At 34.7% G+C, this 23,840-nt stretch overlaps 1 protein-coding gene across 3 annotated transcripts in view; it reads right to left on the reverse strand.

Annotated features, from left to right (window-relative positions):
• Window positions 1-23,840, reverse strand: part of roq (RING finger and CCCH-type zinc finger domain-containing protein roquin) — a 38,252-nt gene continuing 14,412 nt past the window's right edge. The window contains exons 9-17 of one of the 3 annotated variants that reach the window (XM_090102718.1): window positions 13,974-14,109; window positions 11,419-11,615; window positions 9,449-9,545; window positions 8,309-8,892; window positions 8,004-8,095; window positions 7,413-7,472; window positions 5,935-5,997; window positions 4,484-4,603; window positions 1-4,106 (exon numbers count right to left, since the gene is read on the reverse strand). In XM_090102718.1, the coding sequence (XP_089958844.1) occupies window positions 4,038-4,106; window positions 4,484-4,603; window positions 5,935-5,997; window positions 7,413-7,472; window positions 8,004-8,095; window positions 8,309-8,892; window positions 9,449-9,545; window positions 11,419-11,615; window positions 13,974-14,109 (1,418 nt within the window). In that variant the 3' untranslated portion in view covers window positions 1-4,037. Of the gene's footprint in view, window positions 4,107-4,483; window positions 4,604-5,934; window positions 5,998-7,412; window positions 7,473-8,003; window positions 8,096-8,308; window positions 8,893-9,448; window positions 9,558-11,418; window positions 11,616-13,973; window positions 14,110-23,840 lie in introns of all 3 variants that reach the window. The other 2 variants (XM_090102709.1, XM_090102727.1) reach the window with 2 other exon arrangements.

Genomic DNA, 23,840 nt, shown 5'->3' on the forward strand with positions numbered 1-23,840 from the left:
TACCACAAAAAATCTTTTTATTTTGTTAAGAAAAAAGTTTTAACAAAACTTAAGCAAAAACTAATAATATCGCAGAAATGCATCTATATAGGTCTTCGGTACGTTTAAAATACACATACATTGTATATCGAAAGTGTTTAAGGTCGCTGAAATGTACTCTAGGTATCAACATCATAGATTATATGTATTATGGATTCACAAGTTCACACAATGCTTTAAACACCAACGATTAAGCGAGGGACACTAGATAATTCTTACTCGATCGCGTCAACAATATAACCGACGTTTAAATAAAAACACCAGCTATTGACTAACACTATTTCATATGTAATCAGTTATCTTGGCGACGGGATCAGTTCACAGTTCTTGTACTATAACCTTAAAAATCACATGATAAACTTAGTAGGTATATAAAATACAGTAACGATACATCTGTATGTAGTAGTAGGTTACAACTAGCGCTTTCCGACGCCATTAAATATATTAGATAAATAGTTAAATCAAAATTAAATTTCTACGCATTCTTAAACAAATGCAAAGGTTAACTGGAGACTGTTGGCCTCCTATATTTATATTTTATACTTCTATAAAAATATAACCGAAAGATGCAACCCGACGCCGGATCACACTAACACATCAGTGTTATAAATAATATAATAAATACATTACATATGTATATATTCAGATAAATAATCACAAGGTAAAGTAACACAGTTGGTAGCGACGAAATGATCAACACAATCAATGCGTTTCATACACATGAAAATGATTGCATAACAATTTCCAACAATACAATAAAACACAGTAACGGAGTTACTCGATATTATATAAAAATAGTATTTAAACATATTATGATTGATTTAAAATTAATTAACTTTTACCTTCACGATAATAAATGTAACAACATCGGACGAGTTATTTAAATTTCATTGTAAAGAAACATTAAGCTTTTCGATTTTTAAATGTAAAGCATTTGGCGAAGATAGCTGAATTATAATAAAACCTTTGGGGTTTAAGTATAACACTTATTACTCTAAAAATAAATACAACTAAATTCAAAATAAAGACAATATGGTAGATGAACATATTTATTAAAATCTACTATACGCATCACGCGTAACTTACAAAAGCGAAGTGCGGAGATGACGGCCGCATCGCGGTCTTTAAACAGACCATCATAAAACACAATTGACTAACTTTTCCTAGGAAAAAATCAACACCAAAGTCAATTTGGTATAACTCAGTATCATTAACATATTACATTTATAGACTAATTCACGAGTGAAATAAAAAAAAAAAAAACTATCTGTTCCGAATTTACATATAAAACCATTTCGATTTTTTACACAAATAAAATTAATTAATAGATCATAAATAAAATACAGGAGTAATTCATTGATTTGTTTAATAAAAATTTTTTTAGTCATTGCACTCCATGTAAAATTGCACTAAATTTATACTTGAAGTCCTCACAATTATTTTTCCAAATATACAAAAGTTCAGAACAATCCAAGATCAATGTATACTCAAAACATTTCATTCTTAACAGAGAATTATATGACAGTAAACTATAAAACGAACTCATTTGAGAACTGCACAAAGTTACCTCAAACACGCTTACTGCAAAAACGATAAAAATCATTCGAACAACATTGTATAACCAACAATTCATGCATATTGTTTTTATAACGCGTTTTGTATATATAAATATTAAGGTATATAACTAAAACGTTCGTAAACCAACTGGTAAATATTTTATAACTTGTAAAAAAAAAAGAAAAGCAATGTATTTCATCGTAGGCAGCACGGCGTTGAGTTGAATCTCCCAGCTGCATGTATATTACAGCCTTACATTATTTTTATACACATACATCTATATATATAATTATATAGACGCATCACCAGCCTTAAATATCGCTCCCGATATATCAATTTTTTTACACCCACCATCATTCTCTATAAATGTTGTTCACCGGATGGAAATTTGAGTTCCACTCGGAGCATTCAAATGGTAATAATAAAATACGTATGCACAACGCCCAAAACACATCGCGGATTATATTATTCCCCTGTTATGATATTATATTATAAAGCACAAGAACAAACTTGCGAATTGTTCTATTATCCTACTCTCCAATCCATCTCGTGTTAGATACTAAGTGTCATCTCCTATCACTTGAATCAGTTAAAGTCGGTATCGATAGAGATTTGTCACCGTCAACTTCCCTTCTTCCTTCGTTAAAGAACGGTAGATATATATCCTTAAAAAAATTATTCGTCTCCGACGAGAGCTGGTTTACTAAAATCGATAAAGTGAAGGTGAAGAGCGAAGGCGAAAACATAGAAGCACGTTAAATAATACATCTAAAACTTATAAAACTATAAGTGAACAACGTTCGAAAGGAAAATCGCCCCTCAGTAAAGTATCAACGCGAGTCGCGACCAAAGTGAATCTAGCGATTGTTGGGACCACGGGATAGCGCGACATTTAGTGGAACGGAACATCACGCTCAAACATATGAACTCTGAAATCCATATCTGCTCTTGATTTGAGATAAGTATTTGCAAAGTAAACGTAGAATCGGAATATAAAATTGACTCGAGAGGCCTAGTGACACCTAGGCATAATGATAGCTAAAACACCGACGACGATAAGATTACGAGCTAATGTTGTAACTGCCTACCGATAGTAATGACAGAAATGCTTAGGAAACACTTAATATTAAACATGTATAATATGATATATTTTCAAATATGTACTACTAAATAGAATTTTGATGATTGTCGCGGTCCGAGTTAATCCGCCTCTCTTTAGGCCTATACTGATGCTACGTTTTACGAATAAATTCACATCGAGATAAATTATAGATCGTCAATCGATCATGCAATCGATTCACGATGCTACTATAAACTTGAATAACTATTACACCAACAAGTTACACTCAGTTGTGACATCGAGATGGTTAATAATTAATATTAATCTTACGTCTAACACAGGGTATGAATGCAATTATATTTGATTTACGATCGCAAAAATATCATAAATTCAACAAATATAATAAGGGAGATGTGGAATTTGATCGGAGAGGTTAAAGTTAATAAATGTTATCAAAGTAAATTTTGGACGGCTTCCCTAGTCAAGTCGATGTATATGAACTCTTAGTTCCATAAACGACACGGGTCTGCCTGCAGAGCATCAATTTGAATAAATATTAACAATTTCAAAATTGTAAAAACTTTGAATCTATCGAGGAGGATGTATAAATTTCCATAGGTCACCATTACAATCCAGGCGTGAAAAACCTTTATCCAACCCGCGCTTGCAAGAAAATACTAAGGTATCGAATGAATGAAACATCTGCCCCTATTCATTTGAGATAATCAAAGATCTTCATTTGATGATTTCGAATGAATAGGGGCGCAGTTACTTTTCTATGTTTCATTGCTGTAAAAGAAATTGTCTTTCGAGTTAATGCTGTTTTAATTTGTGAGCATAATTTGGTGAAACCGATATAATTGCTTTTAGTATTATTTTACTGCACAAAATAAAAACAAAGCTCAAAACGTATTTTTTTTTGGTAGACGCGGGACACAAAGCTACTTTTCACACTTAGCTTATAAAGGCGACACTACATTACGCGCCTGAATCGCTCCAACATGGGTCAGGGTCATTTTTAGTCCTATGGAAACTTATGCAACCTAAAATATCAACTTTGATGAATTATTAATAATTATTAGAGCCATGACGATAAAGTGCATCAGGTATTGTTAAAAAATCCATAAAGTGTATATATAAAAAATTACAATACATGGAAGAAACTGGAAGATACGTTATAAATAATTACATATTCTGTAAATATAAAACTATAAAAATAAACAAAACAAGAAATGTAAATAGACTTAATAAAACTATAATAAAGTACAAGGATTCAACCGATTAGGTTGTAAAATTAATTGCACCACATTTGACTTATATAAAAGACAACAAAACAAATCAACAGAATTCAGACTGTGTCAAGACGTAACAGGTCTTCAATTTAGTCGGTACTCTTAAACTCAGTATCGATGCGGCGCTCCAAGGCCATCAGCTCCTCCTCGAGCTCGTGCTACAACAAACAGATTCATATCAAACATTCAAATGGAAAACAAGGAATAACATTAAAAATACAAAGAAGAAGGATATCAGAAATAAATGTTATTTTCGAGACGTTTAGTAGATCTAATTGAATAGAGAACAAAATTGTTATTTTATTAGTTAAGACATAATCGAGAAATCCAAAGTGTTCCATATGGTCTCTTCTCCGTTCCGCTTCGGTACGGCCCTGAGCCTACGAGCAATCTTGTTTCCATAAAGTCGGCTGAGAACGTAAACAAACATAGGTCGAACGCTTCGAAATCCACATAACCTTTCCGATAGTAAAGGAGCATGTAGATGGGCATATTTTTGTTTACATTTTCCGCCATGAATGGTACGTTTGAATACCTCGTCCTCATCCTCGTTAGTAGTGTCCTCCTTGTCTGGGATGGAAACCAGATCCCTAAGCAACACATAGTATCTGTCGGCTCCCACCACGCGCCTGTCGCCCGCCATGTTGTTGTTCAACTGCAAGCATTCACAATAAGGGCCACTTGTCCACCAGACCGAATATGCAACATCTCTAAACAAACATTGGCTTCGAACGCGCATTCTATACTCTAATTGCAATAGTCTAATCACACTAAAGTAAAGCACACTACTGAAGCGTTTTAACACGAACCAATAAAGAAAAGAATCATTAATGCCAGGTATGCCATCTCGCTCGCACGAAGGAGAGACAACTATTGCCATCTCTCCCGCTAGTTATAAAACAGTACATGAATAAGAATTTACAATTCTATTCTTTAATGATTCTGGTATTACATGCTTAGCAGGGCTCGCTACTTCCTTTGTTGGAATTAAAATAGTTCATTATTAACAAAAATAATTATATTGACACGGCTAAGCTGTAGATACAAAACTCGAAAAATAAAATAGGAAAGCATTGAAAAACGTACAAAATTAAAGCTCTGCTATTTCCGAAACATTTTTTCTCTTTTGATCTTAATCTTTCTAGTCGTTTTATATGAATTAAAAGTGTATTGGATCGGTAAATTCTTTATAAGTATAAGTGCAGGAATACCACTTAGATGAGAATATTACAAAAAAATCTACTGCAAATTCAACTTTAATAAGTCAGACATAATATTATCAAAAGTTGTTAAATCTTGAATTCAGTTATAATATTTAAAAACTCTGTATAAAAAAGGTTATTCTTTTAAAAGATTCAGTTCGTCTTAAAAACTGTTAAATAAATTTAAGTTTGCTATCATTAACTCGTCGCTATTTCGAAGTTCTATTCTCAACCATCCATTCTTCCTGTTCCATCCTATGATGGAATAAATTCGTTTTTGTATAATCGTAGAAAATACATAATACAAAGAAATGAAATCAGTAAAAGTGGAGACTCAACAGGATTTAATTAAAATAATCGCTTCAAAGGCAATTATTATTACTCGATCTATTTTGAGAACAAAAGATGGAAGGATCCTGGACGCTGGATTGTTCCAGCATGCGCTCTAGAAAGATCCATTGCGAAGCTTCAAATCGTCGTTTATGAGCACACATTCGTTTCGTTCTTATATAATTGTGAAAATTGAATTCTCAGATGTCGTCTTGTTGATTGTTCCGAGATACACTCACAAATCTTTATTTCATAATTAATAGATACATATCGGCAAGTCTAGTGCCTATACTAAACGGACAGGAGAAGAGATATGAAAAAAATTTAAAGAACTACAAATAAAAGTGCAATATTAACTAAAAATATTAGTAACACCCAGCGCAAAGAGTAGGAAAAATTGCAACTAAAGATTCAGAAAGAAAGTTCACAGTTTAATATAGTTTGTTTTACATACATTTTTATCAGATGGTCCAGGAATTACTGGCAGAGCATCCCTCATGAGATTGAAATCGTAAGCCTGCAATAAAATATTTAATTTGTTGATAGTTTCTTAAATGAAAATTTATTTTCTAATATTAGAACGGCAGAAACGTTGCAAAAATATTGCTTATAAGAGCAGATGAAATTGCATCGGGGATAGGTATTATTTTTCATCATTATTTAATTATTTATGAATATAAACATGGTCGTAATAAACATGAGGTGTATTTGAACTGCAATATTTACTCAAACAGTCGAAGTCCAAACCAAATCTAAATATTATTATGTTTCTATAATCACAGGGTAGAAAACGCCAGAATATGCTGTTATATTTACTGTTCAATCAGCGCTCGGTGTGAAAGGTCGCCTTACGTATTTATTTCAGTTTATCTGCTCAATAATTCATGGGGGACGATCGTTTTGGAAATATTTTACAACACCCACATATTTTCATAATCTTCTTATATATAAAAATGAATCGCAAAATGTGTTGGTAAGCGCATAACTCGAGAACGGCTGAACCGATTTCGATAATTCTTTTTTTATTATTTTCCTTGAAGTACGAGGATGGTTCTTATGTAGAGAAAACGTAAACATGTACCACGGGCGAAGCCGGGGCGGACCGCTAGTAAAAAATGAAATTATTAAATGCAAAGTCTGCGGGCGTTATTGAGAAATTCACGACTACCCACGCAGGATTAAGAATTAATTGAGAGGATTTTCTTTTATTTGCCAACTAATTGGAAGACGCTCGTTTGCGTCTAAATTAAAAAAAAGTCCGTTCCTGGAAATAGTTGGCGCAATGAAGTAAAATAGATATAGAATTAATTTATCAGACAGTATTGAGCGTACGCATTGCGCTCGCGTAGCGTCGACCAATCACAGAGCAGCTCAGTGAATCGATACAGATAGCGAGCAAAATTCCCGGTAAACAGATTTTGCAATGCATTTTATCCTCATATTACAATCCGAGAACTGGGATGCAGAAACGTGATATACCTGGGTAAAATCGCGAGAACATTCTATGAAGCGTAATTTAAATTTCCCGGTACGCCTTTATACACATCATAATATTATAGCTGATGTTGAATTTATTTTTAGTTCAAAAGTTCTTTAATATAAAGTATATATACATATTAAATATTCTCGAAGGGAATATAAAATACAATTTTCCATGGAAAATCTGATGTACTATGAAAGCATCGGAGATAAAATTATATTTTGAAAAATTCAAAGTATTTTTCTATAAAAAAGGGAATTATTATATACAAAATAGTAATTTTCTAGACTTTTACAAGCCTTACTTTATCAAGTTTTCACTTTTTATCAATTGCTTATAGTTGCATGATAAGAAAATATGATACAAATTACCTTTTTTGGCTTTCACAAATATAATGTACTTTTTTTTAAGCTATCATTTATCAAAAAGATAAATAAAATTTAACAACTTACATTGTCAGTAGGAGCTTGAATCTGCGGCATGGCCTCAGTCATCGAGTTGTAATCGAAGTTCTAGAACAAAATTAGTGTCGTTAATAAAAACAGTTTTACATAAGCTACATATTTCTAGAAGTTTCTAGTAATCTTTTGTACTACTCACATTTAATACCCTCATATTTAAGATCTCGCAGAGATCAATAGTGGATATTTGCTTTATACTAACAAAATGGTTTTTGAAGAGATTACAGATATGTGTGTACAAGCGAGCCAATAACACATGCATAATTATTAGTGTGCTTTTACTTTTTCGAACTTTTTTGACGTGACAACGTCTTATAATTCGATAGCCGGCTGCACGCATGAAAAAACATGACTCATGCGGCGTTACCTCGCTCTGAGGCGTTCCATGTAAGGCTTGAAGTGTAAGCGAGAGCGCGGAACGAGCGACAAAGAAGCACAATCGGACGTTGTCACGTTCAACTATCGTCAGTAAACCGACTTTACAGACAACCAATTTTTTATTATTTTAAGTATACAAATTGTGTAAGATACAATGTGGGCAAATTGACGAATTATTATTATTAATTTATATAATATAATTACCGAAGTAGTCGGCCACGAGTCGACGCGGCGGCGAGCAGACATCGGCGGGAAGCCGGGCGGGCTGCGGAACTGCATGTCAGAGCCCAGGCCCACTAGAACAAATTTATTGTCATTATATTTTGTTAAAAGCAATAAAAAACATGGGTATTTTTGTCTTCCTCATTCCAATCCCCAATAAAATCATTCAAAATCTCGCAACCATCGAATTTATAAATTAAACTGAAACCCCACCAAAACCCACAGTTCACCTTAAAACATTTATTAATTTTATCATTATAAAATAATCCCTTATAAAAAATACTTACAATCATCATAGGAGGAGAACGCGTTTTGCTCCGGCACGTTCGCGAAGAGGTTCGACACGGGACGCTGCACATTAGCATTGCGGTCATGCTGGTAGACCGAGTTGGCCGAGCTTGGCACTCCAACCGAACTGGGCACTCCAACCGAACTGGGCACTCCGACCGAGCTGGGCACTCCAACCGAGTTGGGCACTCCAACCGAGCTTTGCACGCCCATCGTGCTTGGCACGCCCATCGAACTTGGCACGCCCATAGAACTTGGCACACCCATCGTGTTGGGAATGCCCATCGAGTTGGCTACGCCCATCGAGTTGGCTACACCCATAGAGTTTTGCACCCCGACTGTGCTCTGCACGCCAACCGAGTTGGCCATGGTGGCCGAGCTGGCCATAGTGGCCGAGCTGGCCATAGAGCTGGCCTGGTATATAGCGCTCAAGTAATCCGGCCGGTACTGGTTCGCCTCACTGGCGATCGTCAGCAGCCCGCTATACCGAGGGCAGTATGGCCGCTCCTGCTGCATCATCACGTTGCCCTGGTTCATTCCCATCGGCTGCTGCCCGGTCAAAATGCCAGTTGGTGTGTAGTTCCTGAAACGTGGAAGCGGGGTGATACATTTATTCAGATATTATTTTAAGACATCTGCACTGGCATTGGCTCCATATCTCCATGGGCTTTTCTTCTTAACCTGTTCATTCGAATATTTATAATTATGCAGAATTTCAAATAAATATTCGCTATAATTCAGCGATACTATGAAATTAGTAATTGAATTCCATAACAAAATTATTCCAGTGCCGAAGCGAACATATTGGTAGAATTTCCGAGTATCCAATTTAATGTTCATCAATCGTTGGATCAATCCACAAATACAATTTGACAAATACTCTGCACAATGTGCAATAATGGAATTAATTGCGCTAATTCATTTTGTCATCTGTAAATTATCGACGAATGCATAAATGTTTTATTATTGGATATATAAATCAACTCTGGAAGTCTTATTAATCTTGTCAATCTATGGCAGAGTATCAATGACATTTATTAGCATAAATTAAACTATTGTAACATGAGATGTATACTCAGAAATTATCGAAGAAAAATTGTGTTTACCTATAAATTGAAAACGTAAGATTGTACAATTACCTCGGCTGCATATTGTCGTTCTGGTTGGCCAGCGGCATCTCCTGCGACATGGGCGCCGCTTGCATCGCCGGCATCGGCGACGACATGGAATGGATCGCTGCCAACGTAACTGTCATGAGTTCGCGATTGTTCAAGTGGTGTGATTGTTTGCGATTGTAATCAATTAAACGTCAATTAAAAAGATGAAATAAAATTAAGTTAAAAGAATTGACTTTATTTGGTTTACCTAATGATCGGCAAATATAGAGCTCATCTTAATACATATATATATAAATCTCGTGTCACAATGTTTGTCCTCAATGGACTCCTAAACCACTTAACCGATTATAATAAAATTCGCACACCATGTGCAGTTCGATCCAACTTGAGAGATAGGATAGTTTAAACATGTAGGTACCACGGGCGAAGCCGGGGCGCACCACTAGTATTTATATATGTTAGAAATCAAAGATCGAGCTGAAAACTAGTTTGAATGTATTAATAACTAGAGGTCCGCCCCGGCTTCGCCCGTGGTACATTTCGCAATAAAAGGTAGCCTATGTCCTTTCTCGGGTATCAAAATATCTCCATACCAAATTTCATGCAAATTGGTTCAGTAGTTTAGGCGTGATTGAGTAACAGACAGACAGACAGACAGAGTTACTTTCGCATTTATAATATAAGTATGGATGTATTCTACACAACTGCCTAATTGATGTAGTCAGTTTTTAACAAACCACAGCCAGTCGCAAAGACTATTATAGTAGTAGTTAGGCTTAGGTGGTTGGGTCGAACGTTGAATAAACAACATCTGAGCACCAAAGCTCAATCTGTACGAATACGCCACGTTTCAAAGCGTTTCAACATTTCATGGGATTCGATAGCTCAACGGGTTTAAAAGTTCAAAGTGTATTTATTTTAAGAATTAGGTCATAACAAAAAAAAAATAGCTCTTAGTTTATTACCTTCTATAAATAAACATAATTCATATTACAAAATATACTGCTGTTACTATGCCATCTTTTATTTCATCATATCCAAACTTTAATATTACAAATATGCTATCCAGTATTTGAGACCTATCGAAAACCGTAACCTCGTGAAGCTAATAATATGTAAAATTCATCTTATGACGTATTTTGTAGGTTTTGTTTGTGGTTTTGCTTCTGATTTTTTTACTCGTCGTCTAAATTCAATATTTAAGTTTTAATCTAACCTTAAATTAAAACTTAAATATTATTCGTTAAATCTGCTTTCATCGGGATAGGTGGACAAAACTCTTTAAAATTCGTCCAAGAAAGTGATCCTACGTATTTAAATATCCTAAACTAATAGGTGTATGTAGAAAAAAAGTAGTACTTAACTTGAAATATTACATGCGCAGTTTCTTTCTAGAATATCCCGATAACCTTGGTTAATAAAAAACTATCCCTGGCGAAATATTAACTTAAAATACACTCGTGGCCGAGCCGCCCTGCCTCACGCCCACACGAGTACACAGCCGCCATTTTGTCGTGTAGCTCTTTGCGTGTACCTAATGTATCCCTGGTAAATCAATATAACCAACACAGTCCTATACATCCCGATTTTTTAGTAAGATCACTGTTAACCCAGAAGGGCTTCTACAGCGTAACCGGACTAAACATCCCGATAAATAGATCATTCGCAGACGTTTTATAGAAGATCCCGGAGTTCCTGCTAACTTGCTTTGGGAGTGGCCATCGAGGAAATTTTAGTGGATAAGCGTCCCACATACTGTGATTTCACCCTATGGAAAATGGAGTATCTTCAAGAAGGAGGGGAAAAAAATGATTCAATTAACGTATAAAAGAGCAACTATGGAGTTTCTTGCCGGTTCTTCTCCATAGATACTGCTTTCTGAATCGGTGGTAAATGTAAATAAATATATATATTGATGTTTCAAAACTGCTTCTCGAAGAAGTCTAATTGAATAAATAAATGTTTGAGTTTGAGTTTGAGTTTATACTCACTCGGCACAATGTTAAACGCCTCCAGGTGCTGGATAACGTGCTGCGCCTGGGGCAGCGGCGGTGGGGGGAACCGCTGGTACACGTGCAGCGGCACCTGTCCGCCCATCGTCGGCGGCGGGAGCGACATCGGCGGCAGACTCGATATATAGGAGTAGTTTCCGTTCGTTATTGTGGTGCTCGTTTGCACCGTTCGGTACCTATTGACAGGCGGGACGTGCAACAAACATACAATGTGTACTGGGTATCGTGTGAATCTATGTGTAACTTGGTATAACTGTGATTGTAGTGTCTTTCTCTGAAATGTTCTGTCTGACTCTGATATAGTTGTCATGATATGTTTGCTGTTATTTTTTTTAGATGCATAGCAGCAATGTGACCAGCCAAGTTTTAGTTATGCAGCACTCACTGCTGGTCAGGTCACTATTTGCTGGTGTAATGTTTTTGTTAAAGAATAATTTATTGAGTGTTTAATGTTCAACTGTTTCATTGAAATTTTGAAAAAGTAACAAAACAGCTTTATGATACTAGATGGTCTTGTACTGTGAAATTATGCCAATTTGAATATTATGTAGTTTATAAAAGTATCCAGTGTATTTTTTCAAAAAAAAAAATAATAGCAACATCTACATATCCGTTTTTTTGCTCAAATTCAGTCTACTACCTACGACGGTTTTCCATCAACATTCAAAAATAATATGAAACCAAAATAGAAGAAGCTGAACCCAAAAAAATATAAAAAATTAAAGATTTTGTTGTTGAGTCATACAACGAAACAACACTACAACAGTAATGTTCCGACATCTACCATTCGTACACAATGATGTATCCATTCTTGACATGTAAGCAGAATTAATATTTAAATAAATAACACAATATAACGGCAGCATTTCAACTAACACCGAATTAATTATGCAGTCATTGCACATTCATTGCTTTCAAGAAATATTCCAAAAAATATTCAGACAGAATAACTAAAATTGTTCAATACATATTTCGCATTCCCACATGTATAAAATAAACTGAAGATTGATCAACACAGAACGAAAGATTTACGTCAGCCAATCAAATTTTGTACACTTGCATTGCGGACTCATCAAAATAAAAACATATAATTTTCCAAATTAAAATACGTTGACACAGAATTCCATATATCCTAGAACACCGAACATTTATACATCGATATGGTTGAGGGAATATGCATGTAGTATATTGTGTAAGATCACAAAAGAGATAAATCATTCGAATATCAGTCCGAACGTCGTTGTATTCAACAAGTGAACCTGTTGATCTTTGCCGTGACGTCACATGCAAACAGGAAGCTGTTTTGATACATCTTGAAAAATTTTCCTCTCATAGTAATGTATCAGAATTATAATTTTAAATGTTCTGTTTATGTCGAATACCTTTTATTATGGATCATATTTTGAGTTAATTCAATCGACATTTTTATCTCTTTCATAAAATTGTGACGAGATTTATTTAAATACCATTTTGTTGTATAGAATTCCATTTAATCAAATAAAACAATGAATACAAAAAAAGGTCTTAGCGTTGATATTTTTAAATAAGCTTAAACATGTGACGCTTCAAAATTTCGTTTCTCAATTAATTATTGCACGCCTCATAAGCGAAGCGTTGAGGTGGGTACTACTGTCACTTCGCGCAAAACATCTGATTTTTCAAACTTAAAATGTCTTTATGTATCATACATTGCACTTGTAAGATAATACATACACACACATATTAAGAAAAAACACTATTTTTAACATTCATGATATTTTTGATGTCATTTTTGTTATTTAAACTAGTTAAAAAACAGTTTAAAAAAGTTCTGTCTTGGACGTCCGTGTGTCTGTATGTGCGGAGGATTTTCTTGTTAACACGATAGCGACCGAAATACTTTACTAATCGAGTCTTTTTTTTTCTCTTACGCTTGAGTATGCTCAGGAATAGAACCCTTTCATTTTTCAGGGTCTGATTCGATGTGGTTTCATTGTTATTAAATAAACAAAAATAATAATTAATAAATAATTATTAAAAAAAAATTATGAGGCGTGCACTTTTGGATTTTCCAAACTATTTAATATATATGAGAAATATTTAGGTACATACATGCATATACCCTTGCAACAATTTAAATTCATTTCTGTTTCAACTTACCTAACCGAAATTATCGTTGTTGGGAATGCTATGATGAACCTTATCAAATAATAATATTATTTTAGCGAAACTGTAAAATATTAACTAATCTTATGTAAGTTAAGCTTACTTCTATTAAGAATTAATATGGTTCCCGTCCTATTCTTTTACAATAACATTGTAATATAGTTACTACTAAACAACAAATCTGGTCTACCGAATAAGAAACTAGTATAATAATTACAAGTATTTCATTGGTATGAATGTTTGATTGATGATTTTAAAATGTATAAGGAATAAACTTCTATTTAATTAACAATATTATATTATACTATTAAAAAATAATTTCAAAAACAAACTAATATTCGTGTGATTAAATACAAAATTAACTAGAAATCTATAATTCAAGTCCTTACCTGTCCATATCGTCTTCGAAATGCGAAAAATTGCAGTTATTACCCCTAGGACACCCACTCCTAGTGTTCGCGTCCCGGCAGAAAGCTGCTTTTATTTTATGCGGAGGCGTTGTACCACCCTGCGGCGACGGTTGACCTGACGACAAATGTTGTTGATGAGCACTAAATATACTAGACCGAAAACAAAATCAAAATCCGTACAATATGATCACTAAGTGTCGACGCTCGTCAAACGCATTGGCCAATATACCCTCGTTTATGTGCGAGTGCGGCGTACGCAGAGTTGAGAATGCAGCGCAAACTGATTTTTCAATTCACGTGCGGCCGGCGCGGCCGAAGTGCCTGCCGGACGGGATCCATTACGCGTAGCACCCATTCGCACAGGATAACAAATGATGTGTACTTAGGCTTATCAATTAGCATGGTGGTACTTAAATCTGGAAACTATTTGCTAATTGATATTGAACGTGTAATTGACGCAAAATTCAAGTGAACCAAATGCCTCAAATTTCTTATAGTTCGTTTAAAAAAATTAAGATATGATTTTACATTGAAATATAATATATTAAAGTATAAAATATATACCTAAGCTTTATTACTATCAATAAAAATGATTTTGATAAAGCAACATAAACCGCACACTTTCTTTTGGACATGAAAGCTACCATTCCTATTATTCGAACCAAATGTCTTCAATGGAGTATATGACAAATGTCAAACGTAAAATTCAAGAATTGATGAGAAATTTTGCAAGATACTAGACCTATTTTATCTACAACTCAGTTTCCACCTACTTACAAAATATTATTCAAAATCTTTTTATTTAAACTTTGGATGGTGGTGAAATAAAATAAAAATCTATTTATTACAAAAATATAGAATGTTCTAAGTAATTTTAAAATATTTTGTTACAGATTAATGCCAGCTATGATAGGAAAATTCATGCGCGCCACCCGCTCCCCACCCTGCTCGAGGGGGGGTATAAATCAATAGTGCAAATCCTGCGTGCACTGTATTATCGATCCTGAGAGAACATGAAATAAAATAATTGTTCGCAGATTACATCTCGCATTTTATAACGAGTTTAATCTCCTCTCCACTCAATTTGGCAAGCACCAATTAATCATCAACGATGCTATGGGGCAATTATCGAGACGGCCGATGCAAATCGCCAAATAATTAAAATCCTCAAACTCGTCCATCCTAATTAAGCAATGGAAACAAGGAACGAAAAATAATTTCGTCTATCATTTCTTCTTGGTCGAAATAAGCTTGGCAGATTAATATTTTAATGATTTTGTTTTAATTATACAAATAAAAATCTATTTAAGATCAAGCCCACTATTTTAGACACAGAAAAAAAATATACCTAACATTTAACAAGAAATAACAACGGAACGCATAATTTGCTCTGAATGACACGACATTTCCAAGGCATATCCTTAAAGATTTCCATATCTAATTTTTTTATTATGTGGGCCTTTTCAGCTGAACATTTTAAGATGTTTTTCACGTATAGATGCTACCTTTTTTTTGTCAACTAATTTCATGTGAATTTTGGTGACCGACAGCTGCAGATCGATGTGGTCCGGCCACTTTTTGGAATTACATAAATGCCTTTTTCAATAGGCTTGAAAATTTGTCAGATCATTGTCTTGTATCTTGAAGGAATTAAAAAGTCAATTTTTTCACAGCTTTGTGTGACCGAACGTAGTTTTCTATGGCTGGATGGCCGGATGTTAAGCGCTCACCAGCAGCTGTGAACATTTTGTATAAAACATAAGAGAGTGAAAGAGAAATAATGATCGGAAGTCAGTCTCGCATAAGACGTGCACCGTTGCACACGTTAACTAGGCCTTATAAAATATTAATTATAACAAATACAGTTCATCAAAAGTTTTTGTGTGGGCTTTTTTTTCACTAAAACCAGCGCCTGCTCACACATTTGCAAATGAGTTGACCACTTTAAGGCGTAAGGATAAGGTTAGTTTTGAGGACAGGAAAGAAGGAATGGATTAAGGAGGGCGAGGAGAAGGAAATGGACCTCCGGGACCTCCACTCACCTTACGAAACTTAGTAGCACTCGCATGCTACTATCTCACACCGATCTTCTGTGGGGTGTGGAACCATTCGTCACGAAACGTACTCCACTCTCACATCATCAGTGGTTTAACTTAGTATTAATCCTACAAATTTTCATGCCAGAAGAAATGACTGATCTTTTTTATGTACCAAAGCTCAACTCATAGGCCGCTGACGGTCACCATGTATATTGTATAATGATATGCTAATCTCAAACATTGTACAAAATTTCAGTCCGATAGAAGTGATTGACGAAATTTGGGGCTGGTCCCTTGTGGACCACTACCTTAAATTTGTAAAAAGTGATGGCCAACGATATCACTGAGCTATTTTTTCCGCACCTATTCCTAATTTGCTTCTAACGGCTCTAACTTCTGTTCAACACGTAATAATATAGAAGTAAACTAACTTGAGAACCATCTGTCGAATAATGCACGTACGAAATATTTTTTAATACATATTTTAATCATTTTGTATCTTTTGTATTTACTTTGTATTCATATGTGTATCTACATATAAAGATTTACCACCGTTTGAGGTGGCACTACAAACAATCACAATATAAGTTTACCTGATAATAAAAATACGTAGCGCGTATTAAACAACTCAAATATTCACCGACAGACAGACAGTTATATACATTTAGGTAACAATATTTTGCTAAGCCCCTCACCCCAAAAGGGTCTAAAATCCAGACAGGATCCAATTGCTGGCGTAGCTATGACGATAACGATATAGGTCTCATACATCCATATATTTGTCTGCCAGATCGTAATATGACCTTTCAATGGGATTCTGAATAGCTAGCTTTTAGAAGGGCTTAAGAATTTACATTTTGATTTACTCAAGATATCTCAGTGTGTTATTTCACACAATAAAATTTAAGAGGTGATTATGATTATAATCTAAATCAAAAATACTAATGATTCGATAATCTTTATAATAAAAATGAATCGCCAAATCCGTTGCTACGCGTAAAACTCCCAATAATCTAAATATACACACACATGTGGAAATTTTCGATGGGCCCTGGAGGAAAAATACCGAAGTTAGCAAATTTTGCTGAAAATAAACATGCCTTTATTTTTAAAAAGAAATAGACTACATTCAATGATTTTCGAAAATTCACTTGCTTCGATCGGGAATCAAACTAACTTATAAATAGAAATCCGATCGGTTTAAAATTGACAAAGTTTCATACAACCTTTGGGGACAAAATTTATCAAAATCTTTCTTAGCGGATGCCTACGTCCTTACATCAACCTGCATGCCAAATTTCAGCCCGATCCTTTGAGTGATTTGGGCTGTGTGTTGATAGATCACTATGTCAGTGAGTCAATCAGTCAGTCACTTTTGAGTTTTATACAGTGTGGAAATTTTCGATGGGATTAGATTAGATGGGATTGTATTAATTTAGATCAAAACAATCGGATTGAAACTTTGCATGAATTAGGCTACTTTGACGTATACAAACTGTAACAAATTCATCTCCATTTAACTGTAAATACACCTTCCTTGAATGTGATAATTATCGTTGAGCAGATCACCCAAATGAAATATATAAGAGATACGCATATTGTATTCCATTGGTCAATATAAAAGGAATACCTGCAAATGTAAATGAAGAATTTTGATTAAAATATTCCCTTTGACAGAATTCTAGGAACAAATGAATGCATTTGCAGGTATCTGAAGTACGTAATACATCATGTTAGTATTAAAATCCGTATCGATACAAAATATATATTTTGCATGGACCTTTGTTATGAATACAATACGTGAAATGAAAGGATTTTCCTGAAAACATATTTCATATGATGTAATTCAATATTAAGGTATATTATTTATTATTAGTATACAGCAAGCAATGTATAATTATTAATTTTTATGTAAAAAAAATTTTATGTAATAAAAATATGCGTAGGTTAATTTAAAAAATCCATATTTGTTTATTGCAAACGTTAAATAATTTAACGTTTACAATAAACAAATATCGATTTTTTAATTTACCTACGCATATTTTTATCGAGATACAAGGAACAATTATTGTTTATATTTGTTCTTACAAGTCACCCTTTAAACCAGATTCTTTCTTCGGTACCGATACATGGATACCGATATCGTTAAAATTTAGGTACGTAGGTACGCATTAGACAATTGAGAGGTAAGAAAATATGCAAAAGCAGAGGCAAGACGGGTGACGTTAGTTGAATGTTGATTTTCAAAAATGCTAAAATAATACTGGCTGACTCTTCCTGACGATAGTCACTTAAAGAGCTCTTAATAATATTTTAGAGCTCTTAATAATATTTTAATATGAATAAATAAATCGTAATGTCTTGGGCAACAATGTTGGAGATTATTTTTCCGACCCAAATATCGACCAATAGAATTGCACCATTCGACGTCACGTGGTACAACCTACATGGTATTATACTGATAATTTTTTGAAAATTTTCTCTGGTCGTTGACGTCAAACTGACAGGTTGTTGTACTACCATGTAGGTTGTACCACGTGACGTCGAATGCAAATCTATTGGTCGATATTTGGGTCGGAAAAATAATCCCCCGAATACCACACGAGCTTCAAAATTATCGGGTATTTTCCGATAGGTTCGTTGCAAACAAATGAAGGAGTCAAGTTTTTCAGGTTAAAAAATCACGAGCGCGAAGCGCGAGTGATTTTTCCTGAAAAACTTGAAACTGAAGCTCTTGTGGTATTATAAGTGAAAGCTACTTACTTAAATTGGGTAAAACGTGCCTTAAAGTTTTGAAAGGGTCCTCCTTCGTTTCATTTGACATAATATGTATTAACTAGAAAAAATGGTATTGGTACGACAAAGAAATAGAATATTTGCGAACTTTAATAAAATTAATAATATAGTTTAGGACAGTATTAAAGGAAATGGGCAATAGTGACACTGGTCCACCCCTTTACCAATGCCTTTACATCAGACACGAAGGAATAAATGGTAAAGATAAAAATGTATTTCAAGTCCGAACGCTGCGCAACAAAAGAACCATTTTTGTTACCGCCATGGCTCACTATCATAGGAAACAGAACTTTTTACAGAATTACAGGAAACTCAATTGCCGTCTCCACAGCACAATCAGGAAATTTGCTAATGCTGTTTGTGATTTGAACAGTCGACTTATTTTTCTGCTACCCACATTAAGAATTGTGGAATGCAGACGAGTTAGCCAAGGGGGCCGCTCTGGGGTTGAGGAGGAAACCGGATTACGATCTGTGTCCTGCTTCATTCGTCAAGCGTATCTTGAGACAGGATACGATTGGCGAATGGGATAGGAGATACGAAGTAGGAGGAACGGCCGGAGTCACGAAGCTCTTTTTCCCAAGCGCTGCTGCTGCATACAAAGTAGTCGGAAAAATAGACATCACACACCACATCACACAAGTACTGACTGGTCACGGCGGATTCGCCTTCTACTTGAACAGATTCAAGCTGAAGGAGAATCCGTCGTGTCTATGTCAGCCCGGAGTAGAGGAGACGGTTCCTCACCTGTTACTCGAGTGCCCTATTTTTGCAAGCAATAGATATGCTATTGAACAAAAATTAGGCATGGCGATGACGGGTGAGAATCTACCTTCCGCCCTGGGGGATAAGTTTAGGGATACTTTCTTTAAATATTGTAAATATATTGTAGAAGTAGTCAATAAGCGAAATAATGGGGTGTGATGTGATTCTGTGATATTAGGGATAGTTTCAATTGTTGTAGAATTTATTTTATTTATTTTATTTACCAGTATTTTAATATTTAATTTTGTATTTGTAATATTTTTATTTTGTAATAATTCTATTTTTAATTTATTATGTGGATATAAATTGTGATTGTAAATAAATAAAAAAAAAATGAAAATAACGTCTCTGGACAATATTCCAGAGGTGGCGCGAACACCCTGTGATGGCGGGTGCCTTTTAAAAAAAAAAAAAAAAAAAAAAATAACAGTTAGTACAAAAAATTGGAATAAAACGAATGTTTAACACCCATACTTAAAACCTAGGACGAAAACATCTTTTTCGTTCGATATTGATAACGACAACATAAGACACTCGAAATATTCACAGAATCTTTATAATATTCGCTTCAAAAAGAAAAACAATTCAATGAAAAAAAAATCAGATGTGAAAAACTTGATTTTACGCAAGTTTTTGCTCGTTATTGATAATAGCCTGATGTCGCTATTATCAATAACGCTATACAATAGTCGATATTATGTATAAATCTATGTACTTTGTGTGTCTGCACTATTCTCCGTATAGGAATTCCCTCGTCGGAAGTCAGCCCTGGGTACATAAACCATGTAATGATGGAGTTTATGACAAGGTATATTGTAGTTAAATTTACTAATAAAATTTCGCATCTTTACTGACTGTGACCCAGTGATAAGAGAACAAAATATAAGTGTGAGGTATTATCTGATTTTTTTATATAGCATACATTTCTGGACAGACGCAGTAATCACAGTAGCCCTATAGTATAATTTATAATTTTTATTCTTATTTTATACGAGAGCCAAGCTTGCTCACCATCATACCGATGATGTCCCAGATGTTAGTTTTTATGAAACTAGATCAGCTCTCAAACAAATCCCCAGGAGACGATATCATAACTGAATTCCTTAAAGCTGGTGGAAAACCAATTCTGCAAGTCCTACAAAGGTTATTCAATTCTGTTATTCTGGAGGCTACCCCACCAAAAGCGTGTAGCAAAAGCGTAGTGGTTTTATTTTTTAAGAAGGGTAAAAATACCCTCCTAAAGAATTATAAACTAATACATACAAAGTATTGTCGATAATTTTAAAATAATAAATTGCGTAACACGGAAGTTAGGTGACTCCCAATGTCCCGAGCAAGTCGGTTTCCGTAAATCATTTAGTACCATGGATCATATACACATTACACATGCTACGACAGATTATACAGAAATACGAAGAGCCGCTCTGTTTAGCATTCGTGGAGTGTGGACTACGAGAAAGCGTTTGATTGGGTGGAAACCTGGGCTGTACTTCAGGATTTTCATCGATGCAGAATATATTGTAGGTATATCGAAGTACTGAGAGTATTGTATGACAAGGCCAATACGACAGTTAGACTCCTAGACCAGAACACAAAATCAATCTCTATACGAAAGAGCGTACGATAAGGAGATTTTATATCGTCCTGCGCCCAAGGTCTTCACTGCTACCTTAGAAGACATCTTCAAGCCTCTGGATTGGAAAGAATCTGGAATTAAAATCAATGGTCATTATTGACTGGCGACCACAAACCAAATCGCAGGAAACCCACTCGCAGTATTGGAGGCCCTTCCACTAGGTGGTCTGATGATATAGTTATGACAGCTGGACGCAGATGGTGAAGAATGAGATAATATCAAGTAGGACTTGTTATTTGCAAAAGACTACAGAGAAGTTTGTTCATAGATAAAAACTATTGTAGTGGTATGCTGGAAAGGATTTATACAGGGTGTCCCAAAAAGTAGTGATGAACGAAAGCTGGAAGGTAGAGGACCAAGAGGGCTATCCGAATCACCCCCATGTGTGTTATGCGATTTTTCGTATTTTCGGAGTTATTACATTTTTTTCAATTTTTCATCTATCGCCGAGTACGATGAGATTTTTATTTATGGTGACGTGAATTATTGCGCTAGATGCTTGATTTTTTTTGTGTGCTAAGCTGAAAGATAGGCTAATTCAGTATGGTAACATTTACTATCGTTAGATCTTCGAATGGAATAAAAAAAAAGAATTAAATGCCAAGAAAGATAAAATTACCCAGTATGTTCATAACTTCAAGGGCCCATAAAAAAATAAAATCACATAAAAAAGGTTTTCCATTTGGCTTTTAAAAACTTGCTCTATCGATCAGGTAGCTACCCTAAAAATTTCATTTTATTATTCTGAAGGCTTCAATCGAAAAATTGAAATCTAAATGTGGTAAGTGGAAAATTTTTATTAACATGATGATCATTAAAACCAATAAATAGGTGTTAAATTACCAGAATTTTTTTAAAATAGCCCCGCTGTTGCTCAATGCAAGTGCGACATCACCGTAAAAAGTTGTCTTTTTAATGTCTGAATGCTCTTTTATCATTTTTAATGGTTTCTTCTGCAACTATGAATTTCGGGTTATTTCGTCCAAATTGTGGCATTCTCTCAAGTGGCCAAGGTCTTTTTAGTATCCCCATTAAAACAAATCAATGGGGTTTAGGTCGAGGGACCGTGGAGGCCAGGCTTTAAAGCAGGCATCACCGGCGCATGCGCAGGCTGCAACGACCAATCCATCTTTCAGAGTATTTTTGCCCTTTAGCCTGGCCTCCACGATCTCCGGACATAAACCCTACTGAATTTTTTCCGTGGGAATACTACAAAGACGAGAGACTGCCACAATTTGGACGAAATAACCCGGAAATTCATAGTTGCAGAAGAAACCATTTAAAATGATAAAAAAGCATTCAGACATTAAAAAAACAACTTTTTACGGTGATGTCGCACTTGCATTGAGCAACAGCGGGGCTATTTTAAAAAAATTCTGGTAATTTAACACCTATTTATTGGTTTTAATGATCATCATGTTAATAAAAATTTTCCACTTACCACATTTAGATTTCAATTTTTCGATTGAAGCCTTCAGAATAATAAAATGAAATTTTTAGGGTAGCTACCTGATCGATAGAGCAAGTTTTTAAAAGCCAAATGGAAAACCTTTTTTATGTGATTTTATTTTTTTATGGGCCCTTGAAGTTATGAACATACTGGGTAATTTTATCTTTCTTGGCATTTAATTCTTTTTTTATTCTATTCGAATATTTAACGATAGTAAATGTTACCATACTGAATTGGCCTATCTTTCAGCTTAGCACACAAAAAAAAATCAAGCATCTAGCGCAATAATTCACGTCACCATAAATAAAAATCTCATCGTACTCGGCGATAGATGAAAAATTGAAAAAAATGTAATAACTCCGAAAATACGAAAAATCGCATAACACACATGGGGGTGATTCGGATAGCACTCTAAGTCCTCTACCTCCCAGCTTCAGTATATCACTACTTTTTGGGACACCCTGTATATTTAGATCAGAAAAAATATAAACAAAAAGTGTTACATAAATGTCGGTGTTTAAAAAAGGGTGTAGTCTAAATCCCTTATTAAGAGATAGTTGCTTGCTTATTGCGCATTTCTCAAATTATCAGACCAAATATAAAATTTGATATAAATATGTTAAGCACACGCAATAATCAATTTGAAAACTTACACTGGATTATACAACTTTTTTGCATGAGTATGCAGACTTATGAATGTGTGAGAAATGGAAGCTGCATTAGTACATGCTACTAGGCAGTCATTACAAATAAGACTAACAACCACTTGCATCGGCAAAAAATTGGAGCTTACAACGCTTCAGGATTCCGTCGACTTCTCGATTTAAAGCAAATATTACAAGAGGCAGTTGCCCCCAAGTCTCTCGTTCTTTATAAGAGTACTCTATTAACAGGATAACTCGTAAGAAGAAGGGGAAAAGGAACTGGTTTGGGTTTGGTAAGATTTCAGAGAAATATTTCAAATAATTCGAATTCTTCTATCATTTTTTTATCAAAGTACAGACAATTTTATTCTTATTTTTATCATACAACTTTCCTCTGTATCTGCTAAAGTATCGATCGTACCTATAGTAAAAATGACCCAAGCCTATCCCCATCTCCCAAAGGCGGCTTGTGACCCTCCCACTTGGCTTTTTAGTATATTCAGATGGACACCTTAG

Source organism: Colias eurytheme, chromosome 1 (assembly GCF_061535395.1).
Source record: "Colias eurytheme isolate Ceu_HAF_F1 chromosome 1, ilColEury1 Martin Lab GWU primary, whole genome shotgun sequence".
Lineage (NCBI taxonomy): Eukaryota > Metazoa > Arthropoda > Insecta > Lepidoptera > Pieridae > Colias > Colias eurytheme.